At 45.2% G+C, this 12,464-nt stretch overlaps 1 protein-coding gene across 2 annotated transcripts in view; it reads left to right on the forward strand.

The window, feature by feature from the left end:
* The window catches only part of prickle2b (prickle homolog 2b), a 77,460-nt gene that overhangs the window by 63,297 nt on the left and 1,699 nt on the right, over positions 1-12,464 (forward strand). For both annotated transcript variants that reach the window (XM_068595195.1, XM_068595196.1), the window contains 6 exons: positions 2,859-3,042; positions 7,231-7,344; positions 7,833-7,970; positions 9,283-9,486; positions 10,088-10,274; positions 11,381-12,271. In XM_068595195.1, the coding sequence (XP_068451296.1) occupies positions 2,859-3,042; positions 7,231-7,344; positions 7,833-7,970; positions 9,283-9,486; positions 10,088-10,274; positions 11,381-12,271 (1,718 nt within the window). The remainder of the gene's footprint in view (positions 1-2,858; positions 3,043-7,230; positions 7,345-7,832; positions 7,971-9,282; positions 9,487-10,087; positions 10,275-11,380; positions 12,272-12,464) is intronic.

Consider the following 12,464-nt stretch of genomic DNA (forward strand, 5'->3'; position numbering starts at 1 on the left):
GAGCTGCCGTTTAAAGATGGGATTTTAATCTAGCCATCTCGAGTGATGCCATGGAAAAGATGCAGCGGTTTTGGAATGAGAGTGGAGTGAGACTTCAGCTTCAAACACACCCAGACTGGACTTCCTCCACTGGCTCTTGGATGCAGCTGAATGATCAGATGGCTTTTACATTTTTAGATTGAATACAGTCTTCTAATCCTAACTTTGGGGTTATGATGGCAACCCCAGCTCCATTTTCTGCCTTGCAAACATAATTCTCAGTCAACTTTTGCTTTGCGTTGAAGCACATTTACAAAGACGCTAAATTTGAGTTTTAAGTATTCTTGTTTTGCCAAATGTGAGATCATGCTTGCTGACAATCTGGCAGCAGTGATCTAACGCAATTGAACAGAGTCTATGCAACATGTCAGAGGGGCCGATCAGACTCCAGTTACGTATTTAAAACCACCCGTTACCTGGGTTACAAGGCTAATCTGGAGGAGCAAGGCGACGATAATTAACCCGAAATGGTGAATCATTGTCCACTGACATCATAGTCACAGGGATCTCAATCCAACAACAATACCCCCCAGGTCTTGAACAAACCTCGCACTTGCACCGACCAATGACACTTCAGCCTTTACATCTCCCAGGAGAAGAAAGCCCAGGCAGTCATGTTTGAATAAAGAACACACCGTTCAACTTACTTACTTACTTACGGACATTTTATGAGGCGATAGTGATGCACTTGACTTGCACTACAAAAGTCCTCAAATCTCTCCTAATTGAAAATCATGTAGATTAGAAGGGGAAGCTCGGGGATTAGGTTTCAGAGGAGGGGAAATCCCAGGCATGTGCATGAAGTGTGCTGTAAATCATGAGGGTAGAAGGAAAGAGAAGGAAGGAGCAACAGGCCCCTGTAGGCCCACAGAGTCTCTGCCAGTGCTGTTTTGTTTTTTTGTCAGCGGGTTGGAATCAGATATTTTCGAGTTGAATCACTTCAGGAAGGTCTTCATCCCACATCATCCAAATTGAACTCCACAGAGACAGCACAGCACGGGGCAGCGATGTGTAATGTGTCCTCTCAGAAGGAATGCGGTGTGAAATGCTTTCCTTCAGCTTTGGCTATTTGTATAGTCTTATCACCAAGAGTCCCTCCTCACCCCAAGGCAGAAATAGCTGCTTACCAGCTGGCAGCATGTCCGACGACTGGAAGAGGTGTTCATACGCACTTAATCCTTTGCGTCTCCACCTTTTTTTGGTGTGTTTTTCTTTCACTTGCAATCATCATGCTCGTGTATGCTCTTATAGATGCAGGCATTTCTCTGCGTGTCAGCCAGTTAATCACCGTTACATCAGTAATGGTGGTGAAGGTGCTGAGTTGTAATGAGGCAAGCTGCGCCGCCCCGGGCTATAGCATCATGCCGCGGGGACAGGGATTCGCCAAACAACCTTTTACCAGCCGGCCTGCTTGACAGCTGCTTGATGACTTCGTCTTCCTGAGCTGCATCGCGGCTGTGTTTATCATAACCATTAATATTCATGACCAATGAAATCTGGCCACTTCATGTGGAGTGCAGTTTCTGTAGCTTGTTGCTTGCCCTTCCACAATGACCGCAGAGGCCCGCCTCTCGAGGCGTCGGAAGCTGAAGCTGACAGTAATAGGCTGCCAGGTTACTCGTAGATGGAGAGGAATCTCAAATGGTGGTGGAGAATTTGTCCGACTTCAGACCTTTTTATATTTGTATTATTTTCCTTTCAAGGATGACATGTGAAATGTCAATGGGATGTTTTACTTGGAGAGCTACGTATTTTCACTGTGCATTCTATAATCAAAATCCATCAATGCTAAGCATATAGACTGAAGTGCTTTGCTAACCAAGACTCGACCCGTGGACATGAAGTGCTCCTTTTGAACAACAGACGAGGTCAGACATGGCCAGCTCTCCACATGGTGCTGTCTGCGCTCTAGGCCCTTTACACTAACAGATCCTCAGCCAATCGAGCTTTCAAACTGTGTCCCGAGTGTCTATAAGCTCCTCCATAGAGCTATCTGTCAGGTGTCCGTCTGGGACGGTAATGGGATTGTCTCCCAGATTTGGCTGCCTGAGGGGCAGCAAGGGTTAGTGAGATGCAACCTTCTGGCCACCCAGAGTCCCCCTCTTCATGTAGAGGCTTATGGCTGTCAAGGACATGGGATTCTGTAGGTATGCAGTGTCTTCCAAGTGTAGACCTGGTAAAGGTGACCTTTTATTCTAATTGTAATCATAGACTCAGGTATTAAACCCACATTCTCCTCTGCCTTTTGTGGGATGTCAAACAAGCCGTTTACGATGAGTAATTCCTGTCTGTTAATCCCAATATTTTGTAAGATAATACTGCGGAATAGTTGTTTGAGTCTATGACATATCGCAGCACTCTTTATTACTCTCAGGACACTACTGGAGATGAAAGAGCAGCCAGCAGGAGGAGTGTCCGTGTCAAACACTCCCAACCATCTTTTCTGTGGAAACTCACACTTATCTGGATACTTTACATTTTATAACTGGGTTGGTCTGCTTGACCAATGAGAGTGGAGCTCTCTCCTGGCTAAGCATCTGTAATTGTTTTATTTTTCTTGATTAATGGAAAGCTTTAGAGGCCCAAACAGCAACTGCAGCATGACATCTCCCAAAATGTATTTCTGCTTTTACAGTGATTTATTAAACTGAGGCTTTGTTTTCACTCTAATGGTGGTTTACATTCTAAAGGTCAGATAATTGTTACCCTTATTTCTAATCCATTTCTTATTTGAGTTAATATGTTACGCTGAACAAGTGTGTGGTCTCCATACAACATTGCCTTGACAGATGCTCTTTGTCTGTGTTTGCCTATTGTAGGAAGATCTGTGTGCACTGCAAGTGTCGCCGTGAGGAGCATGCTGTAACAGCCATGCCTGTAGAGATGGAGAAGACGGTCACCAAGCTGATGTACGACTTCCAGAGGAACTCCACCTCAGACGACGACTCGGGCTGCGCACTGGAGGAGTACGCCTGGGTACCACCAGGACTCAAACCTGAACAGGTACCAGCATCTTACACTTATCTCGGCCTCGGCCCATTCGTTCTGATGTCTACATCCGTCATCGGTAAAATTGCGCTCTTTTGAATGAACGTCATGTGAATAAATCTAAAGAACAGAAATGTTGACTGTCCACATTCAATTATAATAAGTATTGTCTGTTGTTTACATGGCTCTGAAAAAGGGATCTACTGACTGTGTGACTCCATTGGAGGTTCATGTTTATACACAACATTATCTTTTTATATTATATTTAGTGTTGCAAAACGTTTTAGTTTTGGAGTAAAGATTTGCGAGTGATATGCACATAGAGGGCTGTGCAGTGGCATAGTGGCTAGCACTGTCACCTCGCAGCAAGAGGGTTTGATCTCGATCCCGGGGTGGGCAGCGTGGGTTCCCTGCGGGTTCTCCAGCTTCCTCCCACAGTCCAAAGACATGCAGCTTAGGTTAATTGGACGCCCGTCGGTGTAAATGTGAGCGTATATAGTTGTCTGTCTCTATACATGCCCTGAGATAAACTGCAGACCTGTCCAGGGTGAACCCCGCCTTCGCCAAATGGCAGCTGGGATCAGCTCCAGCCTTCCCACGACCCTAAATTGGATAAGCAGTGCGGATAATGGAATGAAATGCACATATACATGATCATATATATTTACATATATACACATTTATTGCAACCCTAATGAAAGTATAGGTATACCTACAGATTCTAAGTGTTCAGTTTGAGCTGCACTTCACCATATGATAGCTCACCAGTCTTGCTGACTCCTCCTTCTGCAGACTAATGAACAACAAAGATTTTGTGGCTCCAGCAGTTAAATTAATCTCCAATTAATTCTGCCTCCAAACATGTTAAGAGTCGGTTTCATTGCCGTCACAGCGACTAAGCGAAGTCTGAGCAACACACAAATGTGTCAAATGGTCCAATGCATGTTGAAGAAAATCCTCTTTTACAATACTTCATGTGACTGTGTGTATGCACATGCGGGAGGGTTTTCAGTTTTATAGGACAGTAGAAGCATTTATGGAAGCTGGTTTCATTTTGTTGATGAGCTGAAAGCAATGAAGTGGTCGATAAAATGTGGACACAGTCCCCTGTTCTCACCTCGGAGGACTGAGCACAGCTATTTTTCATCCCTGTCCAAGGTCACATGTCTAACCCCGAAAGTCAATTTTGTTCTTGTCTAGTTGTGATAAGACCTCAGTAACAATCAAGCCATAATAAAAAACAAGACTGTGCGGTGAGCACAGTACTGAATAACCTTGAAAAAAAAAACAAATAGTGACAATCAAGAGTGTTTTTAACAGTCAGATGAAAAGTGTCCATAGCTATTGGGATTTCTATTTTCCCAACTTGACGTCCAAGTCATTCAAGCTGTGGAAACATTTTGCGTGACCTCTCACTAAGGAGCGGAAGTACGCCCGATGTGGAGCTTTTCAACACCCGGCCTTCCTCTGCACGAGGCAAAGACAGAGGGAGAATAGAGGGAGATGGTAAACACAAAGCTAATCTCCAGGATCTAAACGGTAGGTTTAGGTTTCCCCGTAGGGAGCCTGGCCTGCGTATGAGTCTGCTTTTCAGCCGGCGGTGGTGGAAAGTCGCCACTCTGTAATGAGAGATTTCAGACCAGGACTGCTCTATTCAATCAGATGGATCTGGGAATTACGAGGGATACCTCAGCACTTACTTGGGACTTTTCAACAGACGCTGAAATACAGACCTTTATCACCAAACACCGCCATTACTGAGTTGTTTGAGATGTTATTATAGTGTGGAGGAGGGTCTGCCAACATTCTCTCTCTTACTGTCTCCCCTTGCTCTCTTCTCTCCATCCTTCTCGAATATAACTCTGTGATGTTGCCAAGTTACAGCTTGTCAAGGCCAAGTATGTTACTCAGCATTGGCCTGTATCTGGTATTGAAATGTTTTTACCGTCGTGTAGCCAGAGCTACAGTCTTATGTGCAGACTCTGCTCAGCATCTACCAGGATCTGATGTTAATTTCCATTTGAACATGAAAGCTTACATGTGGGCTGCTTGAAAAGGAATACAGTTCAAGGCTATTCATGCAAACCAGAAGGGTTTCCAGTTTCTGTGAGAGACCAACAGCTCTGATGTGGATCAATAAAGCTCAAATGTACCTGAGGCTAGTTTGACCTGTTCCCAAATGGACCTGAGGACAATAAGGACTTCATTCCCATCAGAGTAAAAGTTAGCATGTGGCTAAATGCAACCCCACAGAGCCGTAGACATATGTACATCTTAGCAAAAGACATGAGAAGAGAAGGACAGAGAATGAACACACCGCCGTTAAATCTGCTCACTTCGCTGTGAAAACAACATCCTTTCCGGCGCGTTTAGCTGTAACTACCAGTGTTTTCTCAACAATATAACATCTATGTCCAATAACCGCTGGAAAGTGGCTTGTTGAGAGAATGTTAGGGCCGGTGCCTGGTGGTGTCCATTCCTCTGGCTGTCTGGCCATTAACGGCAATAGAAACCAGCTGTGTGAAGTGATCGCTCTTGTCACTCAGTTGCAAAGTCCTCTGCTTCAGCTTTAAAAAAAAAACCCACTCCTTTCAGTACAGTTCGAAAAATTCTGCCCTGTCTTTAGTTCCGTCTGCTTTCGATTACAGTTATTATCACAAGCTGCTCCTCCTGCCTCTCGCTGCAACTGTGTCCATTATGTGCATGTAAGTGCGTGCATGCGTGCGTGCGTGCGTGCGTGCGTGCGTGCGTGCGTGCGTGCGTGTGTGTGTGTGTGTGTGTGTGTGTGTGTGTGTGTATGTGTCTTAAGATCTTTTCCTCTGGGCAACGTGCCTTTCAACTCCAGATTGTAACCCTGTTGTTGTTGTTACGTAATTCATCATTAGGTGTGTGTGTGTGTGTGTGTGTATTCATCTGGAAACATAGGCGCTGTGTGATTTATCAGTGCTTGACCACAGTCGGTCTTTCATGAATCCCCCCCGTCGGCGTCCCGAGCCGTGCTTCCTGGCCAAGGATCCCGCTTCCCTCTCAAACGCCGGTGGAAGCCAACGAAAGCAGAGCAGAAAGAATTAGGTTACACTTCTAACGAGAGGTTCCTGCTGTTAATGCATCTCAACAACAAGCATGCTAGTGTAGCCAGTTCTGTAAACAGTTCATGAACATGCTTTTGATACGAATTGTGTCGCTAGGACAATAAAAACGTTCAGATATGAGAGTTTTTAAAAAGCAATAGGACTTCAATTTTGGTCTCTGGTCCCTGAGCACCAATGCGTTTCTGCATTATTCACGTTAATCTGTTTTTGTGCGATGGACTCTGTTGTGGTCAAGGACGAAGCTGACGGCTTCTCGTCAGTAGATCCATTCAGGTGACACGAGGTTGTTAGGGTTGGTGTGACCTCGTCAGCAGGTATCCATCATGTCCAAATTGTAGTTATGTGTTGTTTCTTTCATTTGATCAAACAATAACTTGTTCATTCTTCAAGTATTCTCTCTTCCTCCGTCTAACCTTTTCATTTTGTTTTATGGTTTCCCTCTGGCCACCTCTCATTTTCCTCTTCTGTCTTTAGCCTCTGTCCCCCAATCTCCATTTAAAACCCTGTGGCTTTTGTAGTTTCCACCCCCTCCAAACACATTCATGCATGACTGCCTGACCTCTGTTATACCCCGGCCCCCTGTTACAGTGTAATAAAAAAGAATGCAATAAATAACATGGAGATGACAGTCATTGTCTGCCGCTGTAATGTAAAGAATGTGCAAAGCAATTTCAAATGTCCAGATTAGCATTTATCCTGCTGTCGCACACGTTTGTGTGCACACGCTTTGCTAAATGTATCCATGTTAAGCACGGGTGTGCATGAGTGTTTGCATACTTGACAGGTCAGCAATACATTCCCATGTCAATGTGCAAAGGTGGAGAGCGGAGGTTTTCATTAAGGCTCCGCTGGTGGGCCATAAATGTTTGTGTGTTGGTTGTAGATCCTGTTAATTTAGTCTCTGCACAGTGCTTGATTGATAGATTACACTTTAATAACAATTTAACCGTTTTGTGTAATTTATCAAATAACCAATGCATAATTTATTATACAAATGATAACGGTCTGCTGCAGCAGCATACATGTATTTTGGGTTTGTCAGCTAGTGTACATTTCTCAAGTATGTTGTTCTTCATCACTCTCATCCTCTCTGTCTTTGTCTCTTGCTCAGGTTCATCAGTATTACAGCTCCCTGCCTGAGGACAAGGTGCCCTACGTGAACAGTCCAGGAGAGAAATACCGCATCAAACAGCTGCTCCATCAGCTCCCGCCCCACGACAATGAGGTGAGGGTCCAAACTGACCCCATCCCCCACCACCTCATCCATCCCTCCCTCTTTACCCTCCTTCAGGGCAATACAGAGATAAGAGGAAAGAAGGGAGGAGACAGACACAAGAAAAAATAGTCTGTCCTCTGAATGGGCGTGAATGAGATAGTGAGGTGTTTGTGAGCAGGCTGTCTTATATGCTTTTTTGACAACAATAAATAATTACCATATAATGTTGAGATATCAGTGTGACTGCTATAAACAGCATCTATACACTAGCCTGAAAATAATATCTTCAAATTAATAAAATATTTGTCTTGATGATGAAATGCTAACAAATACTGTAGCATTGACTTTAGATAAGTGCTGCCTTTGTTTGTGCCAATGATGTATAGTTTGATGATGCTATATTTATTTTTTTTAAACACGAGCAACCGCCTTAAACCTCTCGAGTCTGCGTGACAGACCACACTTAACGTATGTTGTCGTCATGTGTTTGTGTGTAGGTGCGCTACTGTAACGGCCTGGACGACGAAGAGAAGCGAGAACTGAAGCTCTTCAGCAACCAGCGGAAACGGGAGAACTTGGGCCGCGGCAACGTCCGCCCGTTCCCCCTGACGATGACGGGGGCGATCTGTGAACAGGTAGCCGACAGAAGTGTCCAAAACCGAAATGTTTGCTCCAACAGTCGAGAGGCGGGACGAGATCAAAGACGGTCTGAACGCCGCCCAGCTTTACACTTCGAAAATGTTATTTCTGTGTGAAGTGAATTAGTAAGTGTGATGGGATCAAAGGTGTGTCATGTGGCCAGTGGAATGAAAAGCGATGAGTCGTGTGACGGACATGCTGTTGACATGCTGTTGACGTATAAAGGGCAGAGATGCAAAAGTCACGTTGGTTTTATCACAATGTTGTGACCTTGTCAGTCTCACCTCAATGTGTTGTTCTTCAGGAGGATCTTGAGGCATTGCGTGTGTATGTTGCGTATCATTTTCCTCTAGAAACCGGCTATTAATCACAGTTTGTGTGCATCTCATATATTACTTTAGACAATTAAGTTACAATTCAAACTGCTTTAAATCCTCTGGAACATATTTCATTGTAGTACCCGGAATCCCATCAAATATATAATGCGTTGTCTCTATTTATTTTTGTAGTGGTACAACGGGGTCAAGCAAATCGGAGCTACTCCCGGGTACACACATATGCATGAGAAAGCAGGTTGTTGGGAGAGTGTGTATTGATTGAATTCCCCCCTTTCCACCTCCTCGCAGCAGTCGACTCTGTGCCAGTTAGATAACCGGATTGTAACTTTCGCTCCGTCCCCATCTTCCCACCCCTCTAAATCTACTTTGCCTCCCCGACCTTTCCACCTTGTCTCTTTAGCACTCCCTCTCGTTTATCTTTCTGGCTTCTCTACCCTTACACCTCCACGCCAATCTTGCTCTCCTTTTCAATCCAACATATATCACTCAGTTTTTATTCTCCCCTTTGCCTCACCGTCGTCCTTCGGCAGCCAATTAACTTCCTCTCTGCGTCGGCCTTTGCCTTCCCCGGCAACAACACATGTGAACACACCCATGTGCTTTCCGATTAGTCCAGGTTGCGTGCAAATTTGTGTTAAGGAGATGGGCCAATCAATTTGTATCGGCACCGATAATGACCTTGTAAAATATCCCATAAAATTGGCAATTTAACTTATTGTTTACTTCTTGGAAACTGTACATCCTCAGTGGTTACTTTACATAAAAGAAGTAATTATACCATCCCACATTTCAAGATGGCACCCATCCTTTCATGTCCGTGAACATTCTTCACAGGGGTTGCAAAACCTTTAAGCTCGGTATCAGCCACTACTGAGTTTAAGACGTATAATGGATACTGCAAAAGTTTTCACCAGTACTAATAAAAGCTGCAGCCATTAACTTTTTCTTCTTCTTCTCCACCTCTTTTCAGTGTGGAGGCCAGATAAATGGTGGCGACATTGCCGTGTTTGCGTCCCGGGCAGGTCACAGCGTGTGTTGGCATCCTGCCTGCTTTGTGTGCAGCATGTGCAACGAGCTCCTGGTGGACCTCATCTACTTCCACCAGGATGGGAAGATCTACTGCGGCCGGCACCACGCCGAGAGGCTGAAGCCGCGCTGTACCGCCTGCGATGAGGTGAACACTAATACATAGATGACCATGTGTTAACAGACACGCATATCACTTACTTGAACATACTGAGCCTGTAATGTGGGATGGTGTCGGTAGAGCTATTTATTAAATGTTATAGGACACACATTTTGCACATGCCTATATTAGGCCAAACTGCTGTCATATGATTCTCTCAGGCTCGCCGACACACACTGTCACAGTTTAGTGGATGCTTGGGTTTTTCCCAGTGTAATGAGGTCAGCTCTCAATATCTTGATCTCCAAACCGTTAGCACTGACTTTCACTCTCTGCAAATGGGTACAAGGACGCTGTAAGTACTTGAAAAGCACCTTGGTGTTTTAACAGCAGCATAATTAACAAATACAGCATTTGGGTTTTACTTAGATTTAAGTCCCCACACACATTAGCCTCTTCTACAAGTCATTGACAAAGAGGACGATCTAAGAGTACTAAAATGAAAAAGCGATGCGTATGAAAAGGGAGGGAGGGCACGTCGAGCCTTTGTCCTGTCATGCAGCGAGCTGTAATAACCCAACTGAGGTTTTACCTCAGAGGACCGATGATAAACGATGCTCTTTCTTATTTCTCCTTTCTTCTTTCTTAGATCATCCTTGCGGATGAGTGCACTGAGGCAGAGGGGCGTCACTGGCACATGAAGCACTTCTGCTGTTTCGAGTGTGAGACCGTGCTGGGGGGGCAGCGCTACATTATGAAGGAGGGACGCCCCTACTGCTGCTCCTGCTTCGAGTCCCTTTACGCTGAGTACTGCGACTCCTGCGGGGAACATATTGGTATGCTGCCAGCATCTGTTAATACAAACCACATTAATCACAAACGGGTCATGTAAAGGAACACTTGCAGAACAAAAAATGTAATGTTAATACATGAATACATGGAAAAATTGAGTGGAACATGATTGGGCTGCAGTTTTAATTTAAATGAGCATGAATGTGTGACTTAATATTTATTCGTAGTGTAACACAGAGTAGAAAATAACCAGAGTAGAAAGGATGTGGCCTGGTTTTCAGAGGTTTATGACTGAATGATGTCATGGCCAGGCATGTGAGGCAGGGTCACATAGCAGAGCACAAAGACCTCAGCTTACAGAGCGCAGAGATATGTACAGTGTATATAATGCAGCGTGAAACCACCCTTGGGCAAAGGCACGACAGTATCGAGTGAGCCTTCACCCTCAGTGTCAGTGTCAGTTAAATACAAATATAAACATCAGACAACCTGCAGTGTCAGAAGCAAACCCACTGAGAGGGAAACTTTCAATGGGGAAACCTTCATATCGGCTCTTCTTGGCCCTCTTCCACATCCTGTTAAACCTGTGTGCGTGCGTGTGTGTGCATGTGTGTGTGTGTGTGTGTGTGCGTGTGCGTGTGCGTGTGTGTGTGTGTGTGTGTGTGTGTGTGTGTGTGTGTGTGTGTGTTCTGACAGGACGCCCAGGTGTGATTACGCCACATATCTCGCAACAAATGTGCTCTGTAATTATTTGTTAGGCAGGATATAGAAAAGCATTTGGCTAAAAGACACAACTGATTATAAATTGAAACCATCAGAAGACATGTTGTAACCAGATGGAAGCCATTAGCAAATAGCTGGTTTTCTTTCTCCCTGCAACAACTACAGGCATAATCAAAATGCAATGTATTTATACAATGCTGGGAAAGCGCCATAACGAGTTGGCCCTCAGGAACCGTTAAGTTTCAGCCTCCAGCTCTATTTTCTGTCTCAACAAGCGACTTGTAAAGTGCCACTATTTTCACATAAAACAACATCTTAAATAACAAAGCGTTTTGATATACACATAGTGCTTTGTATTTTAATTGTGCATTTGTAGATGAGTCCCATGATGCTATTTTACATAAACCCATCTTTGTCTATCTTGCAGGCATTGACCAAGGCCAGATGACATATGATGGGCAGCACTGGCACGCCACAGAGGGCTGCTTTTGCTGCGCCCGCTGTAAACGCTCTCTGCTTGGTCGGCCCTTCCTGCCCAAGCAGGGCCAGATCTTCTGCTCACGCTCTTGCAGTCTGGGGGAGGAGCCCAATGGCTCGGACTCCTCTGATTCGGCCTTTCAAAGCGCTCGATCCACCAGAGAGTCCAGACGCAGCTCCAAAGCGGGAAAGAGTGGAGGCGGGGGTGGTGGAGTTCAGACTGAGAGATTCTCAGGGGAGGTGGACCCACTGTCTTTACAAATGGATCTTTTGAGTCTCTCCAGCCAAACGCCCAGTTTGACGCGCGAGCCTTCTGCCTGGCAGAACCAAGAGCAAGCAGGGGACGGCTATAATTATGAATCCCAATCAAACCCAAGTGGCAACCCAACTCCTCTCCAGCTCTTGAGCCAGTGCAATGTCCGGACAGCCTATAACCCCACCTGCTCCGCGCAGAATATCCAACAGCAGGATCACAGGATCAAAGAGAATGGAGGTCTAAAGAGGCCACCCATCTCAGCCATGAAGGGCCACTCTCTGAATGAGATGTGGTTTCAACCGCCAGCTCCAGACGAGTACTACCCCCCCAAACTGAGGACCCAAAAGAGCTTCACAGAGGTGTCCCATTGTACACAGCACCACAATGGCTTCTCCTCTGACAAGCGCTCAATCAGCTTGCATGGCTTTCAGAGGGACAGAGAACGAGAGACGGGGCCTTCAGCAGCAAACCAGGTGGCGAGAAGCAGGAACCCCATCAATGCACTTAACTTCACAGAGCAACTGACCCCTCTGGAGCAGACTCCAAGAGGATCCATGGAGTCCCTGGCCCTGTCCAATGCAACAGGTGGGTAAAATAGTAGCCGTTAGACCTCGGCTTGGCCTTGTTTTCGGTTCTATTACTTTGTTAGCTTTATATGTGAAAGTTGTGTGTGTTTTTAAAATAATAGTGCGAGTATTATTGCCGGTACACATCACAAATTGTGCGAACATTGCTGGCCATGTAATCTGAAATTCAGCTTGACATAATTATAACATGT

The sequence above is a fragment of the Clinocottus analis genome, unplaced genomic scaffold (assembly GCF_023055335.1).
Source record: "Clinocottus analis isolate CAN_PGR_092001 unplaced genomic scaffold, fCliAna1.0.p SCAF_3, whole genome shotgun sequence".
Classification (NCBI taxonomy): domain Eukaryota; kingdom Metazoa; phylum Chordata; class Actinopteri; order Perciformes; family Cottidae; genus Clinocottus; species Clinocottus analis.